At 33.4% G+C, this 24,168-nt stretch overlaps 1 protein-coding gene across 5 annotated transcripts in view; it reads right to left on the reverse strand.

The window, feature by feature from the left end:
• The window catches only part of LOC111517468 (uncharacterized), a 95,553-nt gene that overhangs the window by 52,741 nt on the left and 18,644 nt on the right, over positions 1-24,168 (reverse strand). For 4 of the 5 annotated variants that reach the window (XM_074183626.1, XM_074183624.1, XM_023173635.2 and 1 more), the window contains exons 2-7: positions 20,163-20,336; positions 15,690-15,764; positions 14,247-14,501; positions 9,964-10,262; positions 9,715-9,912; positions 5,881-6,108 (exon numbers count right to left, since the gene is read on the reverse strand). In XM_074183626.1, the coding sequence (XP_074039727.1) occupies positions 5,881-6,108; positions 9,715-9,912; positions 9,964-10,262; positions 14,247-14,501; positions 15,690-15,764; positions 20,163-20,336 (1,229 nt within the window). Of the gene's footprint in view, positions 1-5,880; positions 6,109-9,714; positions 9,913-9,963; positions 10,263-14,246; positions 14,502-15,689; positions 15,765-20,162; positions 20,337-21,097; positions 21,117-24,168 lie in introns of those variants that run through there. The other variant, XM_074183627.1, reaches the window with a different exon arrangement.

The raw sequence follows: 24,168 nt of genomic DNA on the forward strand, positions 1-24,168 counted from the left end.
GAGTATATGAGCGGAATCCGATGGTTGCTGGTTCAAGAGGAATATTCAGATTTAAATTTTGTAATTGTTGACGTTGAAGAAACGTATAAGCTGATCCCGAATCTACTTCGAATTTGATTGGTTTTCCTTCTATCTTGACGTGGGAGTAATAACGATTCATATCAGTGTCAGAACTATTATGATTTTGATGAATGTCAACAATATGTTGTACACCATATTGTCGTGCGATTTCATATGAATCATCGCTTTGAATTTGATTAGTCGATTCAGATTTTGTCTTTTTTGCAACTAATGAAGTAATGCAGACCTTAGAAACGTGACCAGTCCTGTTGCATAAGGTACATCATTTTACTATCAGACTGAAGTAATTGTTCACGAATGCTATTATCGTATAAGCTACGAATGAATTGAGCTGTCAGGAAGATTTCTGCAACTGATTTCTTGCACTCGCATATGAATTCACAGTCACTTATATTACTCTTAAGTGTACTTACAAATTCTGGAATTGATTGTTGTTCATTTTGATAGATTGACAAAAAGTGATGTTGAGCAACTAAAACGTTCTTCTTTGGTGCAAGATGTTCTTCCAATAACTTTATCAATTCATCATATGTCAACTGATCAGGAGTTTTAGGAACAGCCAAAGCTGTAATCATGTTGAAATTTTGAGCTCCAATAGAATTCAGTAGCAATTGATCACAATAAGGCTTATTTGTATTGATCTGCTTCATTTGAAGGTAATTCTGGAACCTGCTTTTGTAATTCGAAAACGATTCTTTCTTGCTGTCAAAATTTTCGAAGTTAGCTAAAAGTGCTGTATTCATCACAATTTCTCCCTTGCTTGATGATTTACGGTTTGTCTGACTCTGTGAACTTTGTAATTGAGAAAAGAGAGTAGATATCATTGCAGTTTGAAATTCCATAAATTCCTTGAACTGTTGGGCGTCCATTTTGAATGTTTTTATTTTCGATTATTTTTGATTTTTATAATCTTTCTAATTCACCTCGTCGCCAAAACTGTTGTGAATGAGTAGTATTTGATTTGATGTATGTATTAATATCACTTTATAATGAATATGTGACTTCTCTTTGTGATCTTTTTAATTGACATCTATTTGACAACTGGATAATAATTTACACTAATGATATTACGGGTGTCCCAAATATATAAATATATGTAATACACAACAGTTGGCAAGAAAACAAACCACTGTATTCTTCAACTCAGTTATACTACTTATACTAACAGACCTGGGATCTGGGAACACACTGCTCGAGAAGAACACTGGAGAGCTGCTTTCACAAAGCAGAAATCGGATCAGAACCCCTACAAGGCTTCTACTGTTCACTGTCTGTTGAGAGGACACCTGAACCAAGAGGTGTTTTCCGAAAATATTGGAGAATTAGACAAATCCGATTGCTATCAAGTAGTAAAACAAAAACTACATAGGTGAAATATACTGTTGTAAATCATGCCTTACAGAAAATAACGCCGGCCGCCACTGGTAACCATAAACCAATCGTGACGTAGCTAAGAGCGCGCGAATAATGTACGATGTTCGCTGGCGCTCTAGATATAGCGATAATAATGCTACAGATTTTGATGAAATTTCGGCGAATATTCTGCCGTATTCGATTACGATATATAAACGCTAGCTAGGAGCACATCGACACAGTCAAGTGGAAGTTACAGTGGGGTACGCGAAGTAATCTAGTAAGGCGATAGACATTCAAATAATAGTTGAAGTTTAGTTGAAGTGTTTGTTGTATTTAAAGTGAAATAGAGTTAAGTTTTGATTATTCAGTGTAGTCAATTATTGGACAACCCACGGAAAAAAACGTAACAATACTATTAAAAATGTTAGAAGTATGTAGAACTATGAAAATAATATGAAAAAATTAGTTTGTTGATTTATAAAAAAATAAAACTTTGTAGAAGGCGCCACCTAGAAACTCCTAAACACTATAAAAATACTTTTGAATAAAAATTATCATAGAATTTTTATAAAATATTTTGTCCGAATAGGACAATTTTGCAATTTATTATGAAACATAACACTATACTGGATAGAGTATTTGAATTTTGATGATACATGGACAGAGAGACTAGCATTTTCAATAAATTACCATGTTGTGTGCAATCATTATGGGAGGATGCATTGGTATGTGTATCTAATTTTTTCTTTTGAACCTTATAAAAAGTTTAGATAAATCAAGATAAAGAAACCAGCCATCACTTGCACCAGCGACTCAAAAAGCTGGTTCACTTTGTAATAACTGAGAAAAATGAGGTTGGAAAAGACACCCTGTAGACTCCTGTGGATGTTGTACAATCATTTAATATGACTTACTGGGAGATCTGAGAGATCTTTTTATAAAATACTTGTGAATAATTTTATGGTAAATCGACAACGCAAACATCTCTTATAGAATTTTAGAGTGAATTGACAATACGGAACATAATTTATTTATTTATTCACCCTAACAGACCACATAGGTCTAATTACAAGGACAACCTCATTACATATAATATTTTACACAAAGACATTGCCACTAGCTGTATAATAAATTTTTTCCTAAAATTTGCTAGAGAGTCTGTCCAATCTATATCAATTATAACATTCAGTTCATTTGTGAGACGTAACATACCAACAAGTGGGGCACCTATAGAGCAGAAATTCTGTATATAAAACATTGTATTTCATGTTGTTCTTTTGGTTGGAACGTGAAAATCAACTAACGATAATAAATGAGGTGAGTTTAGTCTATTATTAAGCAGCCGGTGGAGAAATGATATTACACATATTTTGCGCCTACTTTGGAGAGCCAGTATCTTGAAGTCATTCCTCAAATTAGACGTTCTCACTAATACAATAAACAGCTATAAGGAACAAAATGGTCATGTGATACTAACTGAATGAGAATTGAACTAGAATATCTGAAAAATCATCAAAAATTAAATATAAAGAGAAAACAAAACTTTTAGTCTCAATATGTGAGCGTGATCATGGTGGCATACGTTCAGGCGTCGACTCTGGAGGCAGACTTTAGGAGATAAATCTCCACAGTGGTGGACCTAGTGCCCCGATGGTTTAGAAGCCTATTGAAAAAGTAATGAGTATGCTAATATATTCATTTGGCTTCCTGTGGAAGCGACATCCCCGATCGTTTCGTTGTTGTGCCAAGTCTCTCCCAAAATTGTTGATAAAAATGAAGAAGTACAGCTAATCGCCAAGAAAAGACTCAAATCTACAAAAAAAATTTGGAGTTCAGCTTTAATGAAAACTGAAATCCTTCCAGTAAGTTTAAATAATCATATGAATGATAAGTTTCAAAGGAAATATCTGACTAGATCAATCTTGTTATTTCATTAAAATTGGAGAAAAGCCCCAAAGAATGAACAACACTCCAAGTGAACACATGCATACCTTTCTGAGTGGATTTATGACACAGGTAAAGCTGTATAATGGTCCCCAAGAGAAATCATTTATCTTAGTTATTATTTTCATGTAACAACAGTAATATTTTAATGATGTCAGAAAGTGTTTACTTTGATTTTTTGTGATATTGATGACTTATTTATTTTGTGGAAATTCATCTTCTATTAGATATATGAATAAAATACTTTGTCTAATTTCCACTTACTTAATGTATTGATATTAATACGACTAAGGTTTCGGTTTTTACACCATTCTAGTGTTAGAACCGTGTTTTTACACCATTCTAGTCTTAGAACACTTGAGAATGGTGTAAAAACCGAAACCTTGATCGTATTAATATCAATACATTAAGTAAGTGGAAATTAGACAAAGTATTTTATTCATATATCTAATTGAAAGAAGATGAAGTTTATTCAAATTATTGTCTAGTTCAAACCCTAATCAGATATTATTTTGTGGTTAACCAAACAGTAAAGTAAATAGTAATGAACAAAAATTTTTTTTTGTGTAGAAAGGCCAAACTTGCCCGTTCTACACTTGTATGAAGTTTTCCGTTACAATTACACTTTCTACACTTGCCAGATACGTGATATTGTAAAGAGTTCTTCTGTAAACTTGATATTTTGACAGTGCCCTCGTTGTACTTCTTGGGTCTTGTCTGTTTCCCAGAAATAGTTGTCAATATTCTAATAATATGCATATTAACACCAGACAATGTAACGAACTAGCTATTCCCAGCCATAACTCAACATATTATGAGAAAGGAGCTTACTATCAGGTAATAAAAGCATATAGTTCTCTAGCGAAGGAACTTAAAAATATCACAGTCTTCGAGAAGTTTAGAAGTTCCGTCATTTCTTACTTGAGACATAAATGCTACTATTCGTTTAACTGCTGGCTAATTTGAAATTTGTTACGAAAATCATTAATAAAAATAGCCATGTAAATATTGTTTATCATGAATATTTTTGAAAAACTCTTCAATTTATATAATTTTGAACTGTAATTTGTCAATGATGATACATTGAAATCTGTTAATTTTAAAATTGGTAATTCCGGGGTAAATGAGAATTAACTTCTCGAAAGTTTGACTTTTGCTGTGTCCACTTGTAGATCGTATCGCAATAAAATTATTATTATTATTATTATTATATTGGTACTCGTGGCATATTTTCACAAACTTTAGGTAATATTACGGCATCAACAACAAAGTTTATTTGTTCATGTGACTCAAACCTTAAATGGAGAGAGATATGATTCCGAGACAATCCTAGCGTTTGAAAACACCTTTTGGAAATAAGATTGGCTTGACTATCGAGGAGTGCTCCTACTTTTTGATTATTTCCACAGGCATCGAGTATCTTGATTTGAGCAGTAGATAGCAAATTAATACAATTGGAGGAAACCAAATTAGTAGAGAGCTGTGCCAAGGAAGGGTATCCGCCTGCGGCACCAAGGGTAAGAATGAATCGGCGGTAACCCTTACAAAAGGCAACTAAAAACGAGGCATAATCTAGTGGTGTTATGTGACCCATGCCGAAGGATCAATGATACCTGTGCTTTACTAGGTATAACTAATGGAGCCCCTGACATACCAGGCGACCTCCCAGATTAGTTAGCCATGCATCCATGCAGGATATGGACAATCCTTTCCCACATACTTATGGGGAAAGAGAAATGATTGATCTGGAGACTCAAGTAGACCAGCAAAGTGAAACACAAACGGCGGGCGACAGAACTGTCGAAACCATAGTTGCAGGACTGGCAAGTATCGCACTGCAACACAAAAGTCTGTCAGACGCGCAGTTTCGCAAACTGACGAAAGCGAGGAAAACAGCACAGCAAATACTCTAGGTACTAGGTACTAATACCAACGAAGGAGATGAGCATTTACTAGTTCATTGTAAGAAATGACTCAAGACAATCTGAAAGTAAGAAATAAACCTACACAAGACGTAGGGAAGTAAACCCAAGAAACCCAAGTACTTGCCAGACTCTAAATGATACTCTCAAAAGAACCTCAGGTCACGATAAAAAACTTAAGGACAAATACCGGGGGTATACAAAAAAAGAAGAGCCGATAAGAAAACGGCTTTATGCTGGGTAACAGAAAAAGCAAAATAAGCTTAATAATAATAATGATTATCATCTATTCATAAATGAATTGAAAAAACAAGTAAATTGCATAAAAAAGTACAATATAATGAAATTGAATAACAACCTTTTTCATATCAAACAAAAGTAATTTTTTATGGAGGAAAAATCGTGTTTTTCTGTGCACATAATTCTTATTATGAAATTGATTAGTATTGAGAGATTGGTCTTTATCATTAGTAACGGAGCATTTGTCAATGTTGTTTAACATTCAACTCTTATATTTGTGAATTAATGAACCCTCTTAATAGTTCTGGCATAAAAAATATTTTTTGGATGTACTCACTTTTTTTTATCGCCTTTTTCTTGTAGCTTACGATCAACAGGAGGATTATTATTTGTACTAACTTTATCAGGTGTTGAACATGAGTTTTGCTTACTTCTAGCTGAATCCATAGGAGATTTGGAAATTCTGAAACTTCTTGAATTTTTAGAGTTATCCTTTGCTTTAGTCTTTGATTCCATATTATTGAATTCCGTTACCAGGTCAGCAAGTAATCCCTTCTGTCCACCTCTGAAAATAACATTTTGATAACACAGTAGTTTGACAAATAACTTACAATCACTTCATAAAATTCAAAGTATACATATAAATAAATAAGAGAGATGACATTCTGCTTTCGGAGACGCCATCTATGGGATTGATAGAAAACTTAACCTTGGAATATCAAAAATAAACGGGACTGCTTCAAAGCAGTCAGTTGCAAAGATTTGTATCGACCACCGACTAGATTCGTTCTCTGTCTTTCACTGTAAGGAAACTAATCCCCAGATAGTTTCGATGAGGAGCTCCATACATGAGAACAGTACTCTAAAGAAGGTCTGATCTGAGCTTTATAAACCATCAAAGTTTCTGAGGTGTGTACAGTTTTCTGTTTCGGAACAGCATTCCAAGCTTTTGAGAAGCAGCCTTTGCAATTCCAGACAAGACGTATTGGTGTCCATTTTAACCCCCAACAAACTTATCGAAGTAGAAAGCAGAATTGTCCGTCCTGGCAATATTGTATCCGGTTCGGAGACATTTATCTATTTTGAGAAAACCGATGGCTGAGTTTTCGTGGCATTAGTTGAACCTGGTTACTTTCACACCAATTCGAAATCACCTATAGATCCTCATTATGATATGCAAGCCCTGTTGCAGAACGTAATTGCCAGATATGGAGTAGCCCAGGAAATACATTGAGATCAGAGCCGCAACTTTAAATCGGATTTATGGATGGAAATACTGATTTTGTTATAAATACAGAAGACAAGAACAACTGTTCTTCATCCACAGTCCGATGGAATGATATAGAGGCATAATCGCACCATAAATAACTACCTCTCGATGTTTGTCTCTTAAAACCAAAGACACTGGGATAATTTCAAAAACTCACGATTTGATTGTGAGGTGTACTTTATGAAATTACAATGAATCGTCATCAAGTAAAGACCAAATCAATCAGAAAAAAAAACTGGGATAAATTGGTCTCTCTTTCTGTTGGCATACAGGAGTTAACATGACGCGATAGGTTAGACCCTCCACGTTGTTAACTGATAGGGAACTGAACCTTCCGATAGATGTATTCTGTAGCAGTACATCCAATGAATCTCGAGAATGTGTATGACCTGAAGAAGAGAATGGAAATTGTACTCGAATTTGCCAGAACCAAATTAAAGCTTTCCAGTGACAGGATGAAGATAAGATTTGACAAAAAGTCGCTGCTGGTGAGCTTCAAGGAGGGTTTGTGTCCCAAATTGCAGAGATCATGGCACGAATCTTACTTGGTAACAAAAAAAATTAACAATGTGGTGTACGTAATCCAATCGTCACCCAGAAGCAAGTCTAAAATTGTCCACATAGAGAGACTGAGTCCATACATGGGTCGTGATGTCTCCTCTTGGAATGTTATTCGGGCGAACAACCCCCGGGAGTGGAGTAGTGTTGTAAATCACGCCCCAAAGAAAATAACGCCGGCCGCCACTGTTAGCCATTAACCAATTGTGACGTGGCAAAGAGCGCTTTCAGTCCGACTGACATTTCGCGAATGTTCGATATTCGCAGCCATTCTAGACGTGGTGAGAATAATGATACCGGCTTCGATAGAATTCCGAAGAATTTTCTACCTTCTTCGATTGGCAAATATAAACGCGATCCACTCGCCTATCGATATAGTCAAGTTTGGCGAATAGTGCGGTGCAAAGCGATCTTATAAGGCGATAGACATTTGAATAGTTGAAGTTTAAGTTAAAGTGTTTTGGTATATAAAGTGAAATGAAGTTGATTTTGACTATTATTCAGTGTAGTCAATTATTGGTAAACCCACGGGGAAAACGTAACAATAAAATATTTTCCTCCTCAACGAGTGAGGTAAAAATAGCATACAACATTTAAAATATAAACAAAAGAGAGTGTATAACTCACTTGTTAAGAGCAAATGCTCTTAATTTCATATTATGCACATGTAAATAGATAGATTTTGCCCTAATTAATGTAATTTTATTCAATATGTAAAGGCTTCAATATGGTGTAAATAGTATATTCAGAGAGAATATAATAGATTGTGTCATATTTTAGAGTCTTAACATCAATATTAGATCATGCCGAATTAAAGTTGGTATTTCGAAAAAAATTTCAATCTGTCTAGATCAATTGCATTTCATTTCATCACTTGTTACTTCTAGATGTGAAGCAGATTTTTGGCAGTTGATTATTTTCCATCTGGTATATTTTCATGAGCTACTTAACTGTTCTGGAGTATTATCACAAAGAAATACTCTATTCAGAAAATTCATTTGTACTCGTTGAACTACCTTGGTATATCTAGCTTCCCAAACTGGTATTCAGTTAGTCATAATACGTAGTACTAGTGAGCCAAGAAGTTTCATATTTGATGTCCAGTTGCTCTTTATAGTTTATCTCATTAGAGAGATGGCAAATCCAATATCATGCTTACTTTTTCCTGGAAATGTGCAAGACATTTTGTTGAATAGGAATGAAAATGGGAAAGGTAACACCAAGGTATATGGCATTTCACGTTAGCTTCCCAAATTTCTGCTACCGCAGTTGTCGGTTGATTGGTCAAACCACCAACACTGACATAAAAACTTGGCAAGTTGGCTCGGGTGTCACACCAATAGGTGGTTCCACTTATGTTTCGCTTACGTTTACGCAGTTATTTTTATCAAGTACTTTCTTGGTTTTTTCTCATTTTGTCTTCAATTGAGGACTGCCTGCCCGGTACTGACGATGCCCAATAGGCTGAAACAGCTGTCTACCGGTGGCTCTTAAATTGAAATCAATATGGGAATGATCAAAGAGTACTTATCTATTCATATATATATATATATATATATATATATATATATATATATATATATATATATATATATATATATAGGTTTTTGGGAATCTTATGATTTTCTTATAGATTCAGTTGGCTTCAAAAAAATAATTTGTTTCCTTACAGTAATTATTTCTCTTGCAGAGTTTAAAAGTATTTTTAACGTATTGTTTTACCTTGATGCATTTGGTGTGGAAGTCTTCAATGAGTGTGGGGTGCAAGATTCAGTTTAATAACTATATCTTCGATTGCTAAGTGAAGATAACTGCAAGAGTTTACTATGTTTTGACCGCATTGAATTTTTTGAAGTTTTGCATCTCTGATACATATGTGAATTTTTCATAGCCATCCCATTTGTCGGTCGAGTTTGGTTCTTTATGGAACCAATCCGGCACAACTGGTTCTATTTGAGTCTCCAGCATCTGAAACTCTCTCCCTTTAGTGACTCTGTGCATTGTTGTTTATACAACTGTTTCGCAGCGTTAAAAGTTTGCAAACGATTTTTGAAACCGTGTTTGAGCTAAAACTGATGAATTTTTGGATTCCTGAGTGTGCGGGTAGATTATATTCTATCGAATCAGTGACAATAACCATCAAACCCAATGATTTACTTTCCAAAATTCTACTTCAACATTCAGTTTTTGTGTCATTGAGATTAGTGATAATATGGAAAATTTAAGTTTTTTAGACCTCAATACATCCTAGCGTTTGGGAAAGAAATAAAATATGAAAGCAAAAATTATTCTAAGAATGGACAATGAATTCTGCTGGAAGAGAATAACTAAGATTCAACTTACAATTCCGATTTTCTTTTGGTTTCCTTACACATTTCTTTCCAAACATTCATAAGACCAGGAACAGTGCAACTAATACCTTGGTCTTGCATTTTTTGGCAAATCAAAGACCAGATTTCTTGTTGGTAGAAATCACTTTTCAATGGATATCCATGACTCAACATGAGCCTAGCCAAAATTATTTTATCTTTTAGGGATGAGCTGAAAAAACATAAAGAGGTAAAATATTCACAATAAAAAAAACAGACTCACCCTACAGATGAAATCTTTTTCATATTTTCAGAATTTGCCGAATTAAATAAGGTTCCAGTTCTATTTTGAACACATTCCAAATTAGCCTCACTAACTGAAGAACTCATTTTTATATTTTCACCATTATTTGTAGAGGAATAAAAGTTATGAGTACTAGTCGAAGGTGCCTGAGTATACTTTAGTTTGAGAGCCATATGACGTCTCATTTTCTCTTCAACCTCATAACAATTTTTGTTGAACTGATCAAGTTTTTCCAGAACATTGTAACACACCAAACAAACTCTTAACGGCACTATTTCCTGGAAATGGATTCTTCCTCATTAAAATGTAGTACAAAAAAAAATTGTTTGTGTTAATACTAAAATCAGTACCTCTGCTTTTTCAATTAACACCTTATGATTGATTACTTCGTACAATGTTTATATTATAACAAATATATAGGGCGTTCCAACGAAAACTTGACCCCCTTGTAAGTCAGAAACGGATATGTAATCGAAAATTTCAAAGAACACGTCAATTTTTATTTCTAGAGGGACTAATTCTAATATGGAAATCATACCCGAAACATCACCCCCCTGCGGTCAGCAACTACCACTCCTATTTTTTTCAATGGCGTGTGGGGTTGAGTGATACATCATTTAAAAGGTCTTTTGTTCCTCTATTTTCAATCGGTCGGTGCTCTGTTCACTCACTCGAATTGACCGCCGTGTCAGTCGGTGGTTCAAGCCCCAGGCTGAACAATCGATTTTCACTTGCTATCGTCCAACTCGTGTTAGGAATCACACGTTAAAAGGTAAGACCTCGTTAATCCTCAGCTCGCACAAGTTTCGACTTCTGAGGGTTGTCGTTCGTAGGGGTGCGACAGCTGGTTACCGGAAAAACAGATTACCTCTGAAATTAGGTTTGGGTTATTAGTCAATTTCTCGCTGAACACCTCACAAAATCTAAGTCGACGACCAGGATCATCTTTGTTCAATTCCTGAACTAGCCTTATTTTGAAAGGATGGAATTTGTAGGCTTTCAAAATCCGAAAAACACTGGCAGCTGATACACCAGACTCTCTAGCTACTTGTCTGATAGATTGTCGATTATCCATTTGTACATATTCTAAAACTGCAACTTCAACTCCGCGTCATTCCTGACAGAATGGGATACTTCATGTTTTCTGTTGTGGAGAGAACCTGAAGTTCGAAACTTATTCATTAACTGTTTAACATATTGATGACTCACGTTGTGGTGTGGATGATTCGTATTATAAATTCTTGCAGCAGCTTTAGCACATTCATTATTTCGATAATATGGTTACAACTATTTCTATTCTTTCTTTGGTAATATAAACCATGTTGGAACACAGTGAACAAGAATGACTGAATAATAATTCGTGAAGAAGTGACAGTGACCAACTAACTACTTTTTGTTCTGCAACAACTAGATTCAACCAAAACTACCAGTACAGCAAAAACTAACAGTGTTGTCCGTTTCAAAATGTTTACTACTAATTAAATAAATTTTCCAAATCTAGAAGACCTGCGAAAGAGAATTGTTCGGGAATGCCGATTTCTGAATCCGAACATCTTCAATTAAGGAACGCTTTTGAAAGTAGAATGTATTATTGTATGGAACTATATAAAGGTCATTTTGAACACTTTATCCGTTGATTGTGTTGCCATTGATATTACTTTTGTTGATTTCCTCAATAAAATGAGCGACACCGAATTTTTTGTTTTTTCTTAAAAAAAAAAATGTTGAACATTTAATTTCTCAATAACGAATGAACCAATTTCGAAAAAAAATATAGAAGTAATAGAGGGACAAAAGACGTTTCAAATGATGTATCACTCAACCCCCCATGCTATTGAAAAAATAGGAGGGCAGTAGCTGACCGCAGGGGGGTGAAGTTTCAGGTATGATTTCCATATCAGAATTAGTCCCCCTAGAAATAAAAATTGACGTGTTCTTTGAAATTTTCAATTACACGTTCGTTTCGGACTTACAGGGGGGTCAAGTTTTCGTTCGAACCCCCTGTATACACATAGTATTTTAAATTAATAATTCTTATTCATAATCATTATAGTCCTGTGTGTATGTAATTACCACTTGTATGATGTACTATCAGACATGGTCAAATAAATATTACCACTACTACTATAACTCATTTCCTGAAAGGGAGGTGTAAAATTTCATATCTTTTCAAACTATAATCATTTACTTGTAAGAGATAATTAAAAACAAAATATTATTTAAATGGGCCCTGGGCCGTCCACGGTTCGGATTTTCTTGTCTTTTAAAAAAATTAAAAAATGACATTTACAATAATTTTTAAACTTCAAATTAGATAATGAAATAAATATAATGACAGCACAATGAAAGTTTTTGCAGCAAATACTTCCATTAATTCTGTGAATTAATAAGATATAGCCAAAAAGATAATTTCGAGTTTTTATTGTTTTTCTCATATCTCCAGAACCCCAAAAGGGCTTGAGTTGATTCAATAAAGGGCAAGAACAGTTGTTGACAAGTTTCCTGTCAATAATTCAACTTCGTCTTTTGTTATCAGGCTAAAGACGTTCATTATTTTTGACTGACTATCTTATTCTCTATAACGTATCCTCTAATGACATACATATTTCATTTCTAACCTTGAAGATATTGGATAAATATAAAAATCTTACTTTGAGTTCATCGCTTGTCAAAATAAAAGGAAATACATTTCTGCAAAAAAAATAGGAACGTCTATTACGTTAAGATTTCAGCCTCTAAGGATTAGTGATATTGACATATAATTACAATGAAAACTTGAAATAAAATGAACTCATGAATTCTTTTGAAAAGAGTAGAATAAAGCCTACTCGTACAGTATTTGAGGTATTAATTTTAGAAATTCAGAATGCCACTAATATTTCAGTGGATCACGCATTGTGCTGCCTAACTTCAATGATAGTTTAGTAACTAATAACAAAACTTATTCTGTCGTTGAGACATTTTTAAAGGAAAGATCCCAGTTTGTCGCTGTTGGTGAGAGTATGAGTGAGCATGAGACCCCTGTTGTATACACTGATGGTACTGTCACTGAGGCGGGCCGGGCTTAAGGGAAGGTATTTCACGTTCGCCAATGACACGGTCCTTCTGTAGATTGGATATGATTTACATTTACTGGAGAACACACTTGATGAAGATCTCTCTAAATACTCAAATTGGCATGCACATAATAAACTTAAGGTGAACTCTGCAAAAACCGTTTACATGCTATTTAAACAAAAAAATAGAATTTGTGGAAATATTGAATTAAGAATAAATAACTTAGCCTTAATGAATGTTACAAAAATCAAGTATTTGGGACTCATAATAGATGATAAGTTAAATTGGTCAGGACACATAGAACATATTAATGATAAAATTGTACCAATGTTAGGAGCTCTATATAGGTGTTCCAGTTACTTGAGTTTCAGTAATAGACACTTGGTTTACAATGCATATATATATTGGCGACTCTTAGGTATCTGTTAATCATATGGGGTAATTGTGGCATTACTAATTTCAAAAAAAATTCAAACGCTACAAAATAAATCAATAAAAATTTTATTTCAAATTCCATTTCGAACCCATACAAATGATTTATTCTCACACAGAACTATACCTAATTAAATATCTACTTAAACTTGAGCAATAAGAACATATATAAAATAAAAAACAAAAGAAATCAAAAGCAACAACGATCTACTAGTCAACAACCAGTTTTATGAGTATAATTAATACAAGGGGTAGAAATGACTTACACCTGAGCATGGTAAGAACGAATAAAGGATTACAATCCTTTTATACAGGCTATAACAGTCTTCAATGAATTACCTGTTTGTATACGTGAGTTGCCGGGCTATAATTCATTCATCAATAGTTTAAAAGAACATCTGAGCCTCGAGGCACATGTCTGATGAGTTACTATTATGAGCTTTGTAGTGGTTTACTAGTTTTTGTGTTTCACTTGTCATGTTGAATGTTTGTGAATCCCGAGACCAGCATTTTTGCTGATTAGGGAGAATTACAACATATTTTATATTTATAGTGTCTTAACTATGTTGAACTGTACGCTGTTGTTATATTTTTAATTGAAAAAAAACTCTGTTGGGTGTTGCTGTCATACTTTGATCATATTATATTAGTAAATTAATGAAAAATAATTGTGTTGGGAGATGCCCAAACACTTGTAAACATTACATTCAAATTATCAAAGCAAGTCAGAATGAAGTATAATTAATTTGTAGGAACTACCTCACAGTACTCACCGAAGAAGGGCAGTCACTCTCAAACATTTTTTTTAATAAAGAACCCATGCTAGACTGAGGAGACAGGGTCATAAAATTGGTTCCAGAAGTTTGTATGCAAGAACGACATAGAACCTTCTTTCCATAATTTTCCCAGGACATATCACCTTTCAGATCTCTTTCCACTTCCATGCAGGTTATTTTAAATATGAAAAATAGCCAGATTTTATGAAAACAATCATCACATAGGAGTGGACATGGCTCTCTAGGTATTTTCTGAAAAATAACAATATTTGTTCTGTAGTTGCGACAAAGATATCAACTAGGTAGTTAATGAATTTTACCGGAGTTTTGTCCCAACACCAAACCGTTATTTCAATACCTCGACACCTTGTTATCAGATATACCTGACTAGTAGATAAGGCAACATTGTAAAATTAATTTTAAGACAATTAAGGCGCAAGTACCTAGCAGAGGTATCTATGGTATAAATAAGGACAACATTGTATTTAGATTTAGTTTATTATTCTTCTTGAAGATGATCATTTCGTAATTGAAACAAGTGTTGAGGTGTTAAAAATATCGGTTTGGTGTTGGGATAAAACTCCAGTAATATTCATTGCGACATCAAAGGTTCCAAACAGTACATTACAAGTAGGTAGTTAATATAATGATTAAAGCATCAAGTCTAGAATCTATATAAATTAACTTACTAAAAAAAAATATTTGACTAATGAACAATCAGTGAAACTAAAAACAAGTTTCTCAAACTCGTAGAACCTGATAATGAGATATTTAATTTTTGACAATTGACAACTCAGGTTATATTCAGTGTATAAATAACTCACAATCTAGATTCATTTGAAATATGTTTTCAAGGAATAATTGGAATCAGTCGTTTCAGAAACGACACTTGTCCATAACCTTGAACTTGTGGAAAAACAGAAAAATGTTTCATAATCTTCCAACTTTTGTTAACAAGAACATTTTATGAGGTTTTCAATGCTTCCCTGAGTGGAGACAAGAGGATATCTCAAACAAATAATTCAATTTCAAATGGTATAAGTTTATTCGAAAGGAATCGAAGATAACGAATGTATTTCAATTTTTGTTAATCTGTTGAAAATTTCATGGAAATTTTATTCGTTATGAAAGTTATCAACACTTTTGTTCATTTCATCAATTTTGGTAACTGAGGTGCGAGTTAATTTTTTTTTGATAGTAAGACATCTTCAATATTCAAATGTTAATATTATATATCTCCGTGTTATACCTTCAGTACTATTTTCTTGTAATTGGGAATTTGAATAAAACTCATCCAAAGTATTAGGAAACTAATCTATTATGTGAGCTACATATTTCAACATTTTTTTATCACAATCATAATTCTCAGGTTACTAAAGATTGCATTTCTCTTTACAACATAATCAAATATTCCTCATAAAATAAAACATGTCTACTTACCAATCCAGGCATACATAATGTGAATATGTGGTATAAAGTTTCCGGTTGGCTGCTTATATAAAAACTTAAATTATCCTAAAATCAAAAGTTTCGAGTTAATTACAGATAATTTGAAATCAACAGTCAATCAATGGGAAAGAAATTGATCAATGCATTATAAGATGTCCAATATAAAAATTTCTATATTTCATTCCCAATAAAATAATAATGCCACCTTTATTGTAGAATCAGAAAATTTCTCAGTTAACTTTTTCAGTGACGACTTGCTGAAGATGAGGGCAAGGGAAGAAAGAAATGTTGTCCTTATTTTTTTAACATAACTGGCACTTCAATTTACACATACACGACAGAACCAACATGATTATTATTAGTGGCTAAAGCCTTCATTCAAATTTTCACTACATCTACAATTTTGCATGCAACATGAATGAATGGTACAGTATCAACAGCAATATAAAAACCCAATTTACTTGATCAACAAATTATATCCAACTCTAAAGTTCATTCTCAAACAAAACTCCCAACTACATTTTGGCTAAGCTAAACATCAAGAAAACTTCTGTTTATGATATACCAGTTATGGTACTTTTTCTTGTTTGACAACTGTTCAAATTCAGCCTATAATAAAAAAAATAGGAATCTTTCAAATTACCACAGAAAAAGTTGCGTTAACATACTCTCAAATATTTGAAATTTTGTAACATCCAAGCAACATATTATAAGTGGCCATTGACAAAAAAAAGATTTGAATTATTATGAAGATCTGTTAAAAATTTCAGTTTAGGGTGGTGGTATCAGATAGATATAGACAGATTTATTTGATCATGTGTAAATTTGATTTATGACAACTCAGAGAAACAGATGAGTACAAGGTACAATGTTGTGTATAACTAAACAAACAGTAAAATTTGTAGCGGTACAACATCTAGAACACGAAAATCTTGAAATCATTCTGTATATGTACAGTTCATGTAATCTTTCAAATTATAAAAACCCTCCTCTTGAATACATTCATGCTTCATAACACTAGAGATCAGAAGGCAAAATATTGTAGAGTTTAATATCCAGTGAATTGCACACTGACATTTCTATTTTGACCTGGGGTTGTATCAGTTTTTGTGCATGTCTGGTAGTGTAATTGTGATAGTCTGAATGAATTTTACAAAAAATTTATTATTATTATTTACAAAAAGTGGTTGGCAATGTTTATTAAGTGGCACACCTGCTATAATCCGGAGAACTTTTTTGCAGACGGAATGCTCTGAGAGCATAGGAAGACCTACCCCAAAGGAGTACACCATATGTAAAGTGAGTGTGGAACAGTGAATGATAGGAGGCTATTAGTGTTTGGGTGCTCAGAACTTTCTTCAGCCTACGAAGTAGATAAAGTTGGCTGGATAGTTTTTTACACAACATTTCAATGTGATTTTCCTATTTGAGTGAATCGTCGGCAGTTATGCCAAGCAGTTAAACATGATTGTTATTTGTTAAGCGATTATTTGATGATGTAATAATATTTTGGGTTTTATCTCTATTTAGCTTCAACTTGTTTTGTGAGAACCATTTTTCCACCTTTTCTTCCAGTTCTTGGTTTACTATTAATATAACGTCAATATCGAAACTTTGATTTAGCATCGTAGTATCAACTGCATGGCAAATTATTGTTTTAGGAAGCATATAATCGAAAATGTCATTTATATAGATAACAAATAATGTAGGTCTCAGAACAGACCCCTGACGGATGCCATGAAACATAATTTTCGTATTTGACAGAGTACCATACAAATAAACTGCTTGTTTCCTTGAAGAAAGACAAGACATAAAGAAATTTAAAGATGTTCCTCGGATTCCATAGTACTCAAGTTTTTTTGATAAGTCGATTGTGATTGACACAATCAAATGCTTTGCTCAGATCCCACAACATTAAAGAGGTGTGCTCGCCACATTCCACATTGTTTATTGCATTTTGTATTATTTCCATGACTGCATCAGTTGTAGATCTGTTTTCCATGAAGCCATATTGATGGTTGTTAAGTGTACTATATTTATTCATAAAGTATTGATTCATAACGTTCTTTAACTATGATCTCTATTATTTTCCCAAGATGGGTTATAATAGATATAGGTCTGTAATTATCAGATGAATCAGGATCTTCTTTTTTGAAAATAGGTATTACTTTGCTAAATTTTAATACATCTGTAAAAACCCCTTCAAAAAAACAGACATTGATAAGGATAGTTACCCTTTCGAGATAAGTTAGAGTTTCTCTGATGATAAGGCTTTTTAGATAATATATGGCATGGGAGTTTGAGCTTTTGAGTTTTTTTATGGAGCATACATCTTCATGGGTCACAGGTAACACAAAAAAAGAGCCTCGATGTGTAGGAAGGTTAGAGTAACAATCTGCCATGTTGATATTACAGGATGGCAAGGATTTGATTATATCCTCGGCTATATTGGAGATATAGCTATTTGGGGTGAGATTTGAGTTACCAGTAGAATTTCGTTCATAATTTACTAACGTCCAAATGTCTTTCGATTTGTTTATGGAATTTTCTACAAAATGATCATATGATTCTCTTTTAGCCCGGATAATTACTGTTTCATAATTGCGTTTGTATGTTTAATAGACTATCTCTATCTGAAGAAAGATTTGAAATTAGGATGAACTGTCCACTATTATCGGAAATACTAGGATCTGAGGTCCAGTACAGCACCCACTATCATTTAAATTAGTCATTATATTGTCCAAGCAACTTGAAGATGTAGCAGTCACTCTAGTAGCGGTAGTTAATTTAGGGTTTAGTCCAAAGGATTTGATGACATTCAACCAGGAATTGGAGATGTATTTTTTTTAGAAATGTCGATATTAAAATCACCCATTAATATTATGTTTTCATATTTTGCTGATATCATTGCTAGAAGTTCTTCAATTTGATTGAAGAACAGTTCATAGTCTATTAAAAATTCAATACCACAAAACTCTGCATGCTGCTCAATGCAAAGGGTATCCAAATGAAGAGGTTTACATTGTAAGTCTTTATGAACGTGGATGGAAACACCACCATGTTGGAGGGTTTGTCTACAAAGCAACTAGTTAATGTAAAATTATTCAGATTTTAAGCAGTCTACATTGAGCCAATGTTCAGTTAAATAACATCACAACGATCATCATCGAGGTACAGCTGTAGCTGTTTTATTTTATTGGTTAGACACTGGATATTGAGGTGGTAAATTTTCAATGTGCTCTTCTGAAGATTTGTTCTTCAGACAAAAAACTTTTGGTCACCTAAAAACCTCTTCCCTTTTTCGGAAATCGAATCTTTCAAACGCTATTTTCCTAGGCTAAAAGTTTGGATCATAGACTGTTTGTAACTTGTCAGGATTCACTGCAATCATATAAGACTGATAGTCAACACAGGCGTTTGTGAATTCCAATATCTTCACACTTCTATCTAGAGTATTTAATGTTGTTTGTTTGTTTTCTTGTGTTATTTGGTCTGGGACTCTGCTGATGTATAACCAATTATTTTTATCATCATCATCTTTTCTTCGGAAATTTTGGTCACCGTCACCTGTTCCTAGAAGGGTATTTTTGTTTTTTTTTTTGGTTTTCTTTGCCTCCTAGTGAATGTCACGAAACCTTGGTTCACAGAATTTTCAATATCTTCTGAATTTAAATTAGTATTTTCATTTATAGTTTCCGTTTGATCGTCTTCTTATGTAGTAGAAAGTGTAATTAAATGCTAGAAAAAACTGGTCATCTTTTTTTCTGAGAAGGTAAATGTGCCAAATGTGACACAGATTGATGGAGATATCTAACTTCCCGTGACCTTGAAATGAAAGAGAGATACCGCTAAATTTTTAAATTAGTGTGATTCCTAACACAGCCTGTGTTAGGAACCACAGGTAAAACGAAAAGACCTTGTTAATCCTTAGTTCGCACAAGTTTTGACTCTGAGAGCTGTCGTTCGTAGGGGGGCGATAGCTGGTTAATGGAAAAACATTTTTTTTAACAGATTTTGAAAGTTTCCTCATCTCATTCACTATTAGTAATCCAGCTCAGAAAATAACAATCAGTACATACATGTTTAATACTAAGTTCTGAGGGTCTACATGTACCCTCCCTACTCTACAGATGCAGATACAAATAAACTTCACACATGTATAATTATCATCTTATTGAAACTGATTTTCCTCAAGAAACGTTATGGAACCAAAATGCAAATATTGTAATATAAAATAAATGCATGGATATTTAATTCTATTTATTGTAATTCAAAATAGCTGATGTCCAATAATGTTCACGAGTGTTTCTGATATGTATAAAAAAACTATGGTATCTACTCATACTTGTGCAAATCTTATATCAATAAAGTTTCTCTGATTCAATATCTAATCAAAAATGGACTGAGATTGTTTATTATAGTGGAATAAGAATAACCAATTGACAAATTAAATGTATATCTCACCTTAATACTTGATGGCATTTCAATTGGGAATCTACTGCTGATGATGTGGAAAGATTGATCAGAAGGTATAATAGACATGCAGATTCTGCACATCCTATCTGGCATATTTCTATTTGGGAAGAGCACCTTTTTATTAATGTAGCAATTGTTATCAATATTCACAACATCTTGGGGCTAAAACAAAAAACAAATAAACTGTCCCAACATTTTTATACAACATATTCAAAATTTTCAAATCACAAGAGAATTTAGTGGAATTTAAAAACTTTACATCATGTATCAAACAAAGTTTTTCTTTACCTTTCGCAAATTCAAAAATATCTAATGGTTGCTCATAAGCCTGCAGTTGTAAATAAAATACATTCTATGAAAGAAGACAATTTTTTGGAAAAACCGTAGTTTCTTGATAATTCAGTTCTATTAGATGGCTAGTGAGGACCCATCTGCCGATAAAATTTGAAGGGTCTAATTTTCCCCCTGAAGTACAAGCAAATCCAAATAAACCTTTTTTGATTGGATGTTTTTGTAGAAGAACATATTTCATCAACATCTTCGGAACTGTTAATAGTTCAAGTTTAAAATGTGGTTGTTAATAAAAAAGTTCATTTTTTATAGAAGTCACCGTTTTTCAATCATTCAGGATTCAAATCATAACATTCATATATATCATAAAGTAAATAGGCAGTCATAGTTTCTCAGAATGGCCGTCTGGTCACCTGATATGACTTCAATAAATTATTGTTGTAGTGGCGAATGAAATCTATAAGATCTATGAATTCTATTCTAGAACTCATAAAAAGAATCGAAGGTGCTTGCAATGAAATTATCCCATAAACATTCCATAATGTAAGAAATGGATTCGTGAACAGAATTCATTATTGTCAAGAGAATGGTAAACATGGTGAATGGCCAACAAATGGTAAAATTATATTTACCGTTTATTGGCAGAATCTGGAGACGAATATAAAACTGATAATTACTCAAGAACTGCTGGTTTGATTTACTAAAATAAACCGTTTATACATAGAGAATTGAAAGTTCTATCAAACTATACATCACAATTTCCTCCTTTCATGAATATGACAAGTTGGTAGCCTCCTTTCGGCGACGAGTGACGGCACAAATTAAGCATACTGAAAGCTTTCAAAATCAAAATTCCATACTGAAGTTAGAATGGAACTTAGATATACTAACTGAAATATTCAAATGTGCTACAAATAATTTTTGCAATTCTCCAAAGCTCAATTGCAATTATCAGAAAAAGTACCAAATATCAGTTTACGTGTACGTTTTTAGAAAATTAACATAATTAAATTCGCACTGACACATTCGTTTATCTTATATACGTGAGTTCGTGTTTCAAGCTTGTACCTGCATAAACGAAATATTTTTTTACAAGTAGTTATTTCTAATGATGTAGCCCAGGAAGTACAATATCTTAGAGATATGTTCCATTTAATTGTAACAGATAAAGTAGCCGACTCTAGCAATATGGTTAGATTAAAAGAACAAAAAAAACGTTAAGCAAAATAAGATGAGCTACTTTTCCACAAAAATTAACAATGTCAATAACAGAACTAAAGAAACCTGGAATATAATGAATATCGAGTTGGGAAGAAATAAAAGATCTTGAACTGAAAATATTACACTCAATCATAAGTCATCATAAGTCAGTTAATGTTGGAGACCCTCCTGTTATAACAGAACTATTTACTCATCATTTTGCAAATTCTGCCGAGACTGCAATTTCTAGTTACTTAGGTCAAAATCTAACATTACCTTGTACAGTCAGTACAAACATTAATATACCAACTACTGAATATGAAATTCACGCTGCATTGAGATTAATGAAAAATAAAAATTCGAGTGGATCAGATGATCTTACAATAATAGTTGTTAAATCGACAAATTTCTTTACTCTGTTCACTCTCAAAACTGTATGAGAAAGTGGTGGCTAGTAGTAAATTATTTAGAGTTCAATAACTTCAACTGTCTTAATAACATATACTCTGAAATTGATGCCAATAACCTTGTAATACATATATTTTTTGATCTCTTTCAATACATTTTCTATGTATGAAGTTAGTTAGGTTAGGTTTTGACTGAAACATAAGGAGTTCCTCAGGGATCAGTATTGCCACCTTCCCTTTTTGTGATATTCGTTAATGATCTATCGCAATATATTGATAATTGTTTGATAACTATGTTTGCAGATGATACCACAATGACAATTACTGGAGCCACATTAGAAGTTAAACTAACATAGTTGAAAGAGGTCATTGATAGATTTACTTCATGGAGCCAACACAATTATTCAATATTGCCTCAATGAAATTTTATAATAGAAAAAACAACATTTCGGAGGAAATTGACCTTACCGATGAAATAACGATGTCACGTGACGTAAAATTTCTAGGAAACATATTAGATGAATCTCTAAATTGGGATTTACATATTGATAGTGTATGCAAGAAACTCATTTCAGCTTTTTTGCAATAAAACAAATGAAATTGTGTGGATACACATAGCCTTTTAACCATATACTTTGCAATGGCATATCTACATATTTCTCTAAATATCATGGGGATGCAGTAGAGATTTTAATAGAATATTTTTTACACAGAAACGTATCATGAAATTAATTTTTGATAGGGACTATCGTGACAGCTGCAAACTTATACTCATTGGGAGAAACTTGTTATCATTTCCATATACCGGGTGTCCCACATTTTATGTGACAGGCAATATCTGGTTTGTTGAAGGAGATACACAAAAATGTTTCATACAAAAGTTTTAGGAGTTCATGAGAGCTATATTTTGATATAATTTTTAAATATACAGGGTGTTTGGTGTAGGTGCTACAGACCAAAATTCCATTTTTTAAAATAGAACGCCCTGTATATCATTACATATTCAGATGCTACGTTAAATTCTGATATCATTTCATGTTTGGTTTTTGAAATTCGGTTACGGCGTTGTTGAGTTATTGCTTAAAATGTAAAGTCTTGAGAACGACTATTATTTTTAAAAATATCTCATACAATTATTCTCTCTGCAACAATGGTAGGTACCTAGAAATAAGTCATAAAAATTGTTTAAAGTGATGCCCATTAGATATTATACAGGCTTCGAAACGTCGAATCACTTCTCTCGTACAAGTCGCTCTTATAATATCAGGCGTAATATCACTGCACGCTAGTCGAATTTTCATTTTCAGATCATCCACATTCAAAGGGGGAGTAGTGAAAACAATATCTTTTAAATAACCCCATAGGAAAAAGTCACCGAATTGGACCCTTATTACCAATCCAGATATTCAGTAACAACCTGTGAATTGTGAGGAGGAGCACCAGCTTGTTGCCACCAAATTCCTTGTCGTTCTGCTATGGGAATATCTTCCATCAACTGGATCAAATCATTTTCTAGAAAATGTAAATATCGCAATGCATTGAGATTTTCATTGAAAAAGTAAGGTCCTATGATGCGGCCATTGAACAATCCACACCATACATTAATACCCCAAGTAGTTTGAAAATTACTTTCGCGGACCCAGTGGGGATTTTCTTGAGACCAATAGTGACTGTTATGTCGATTCACAACTCCATTATTGTAGAATCGCGATTCATCGCTCCACAAAATTTGACTGAATATGTTAGGACTTTCATGTAATATTACCTGAATACAAGCAGTGAATTCAAGTCGTCGTTCAAAGTCCGTGGTTTCAAACCTTGTACCAACTGAATTTTGAATGGGTGGTATTTATTTTCTTTCAGAATTCTCTGTACATTAGATTTACTCACACCGACTTCTTCTGCAAGAGTACGGATAGAAACATGTGGATGAATAATAATATAAGCCAACACATTGATCTCTAAATCTTCAGTTCTAACAGATCTCGTATGATGACGATGCTTTATAGTAGAAGGAAATGACCCAGTTCGCAATTTTTCTACAACTCTCGAAAAAGTCTTTCGTGACGGAATGGGTCTGTCTGGAAAACGTTCTT

This window comes from Leptinotarsa decemlineata, unplaced genomic scaffold (assembly GCF_025532065.1).
Source record: "Leptinotarsa decemlineata unplaced genomic scaffold, Ldec_3_MD MMD2_tig00026340_RagTag_RagTag, whole genome shotgun sequence".
NCBI lineage: Eukaryota > Metazoa > Arthropoda > Insecta > Coleoptera > Chrysomelidae > Leptinotarsa > Leptinotarsa decemlineata.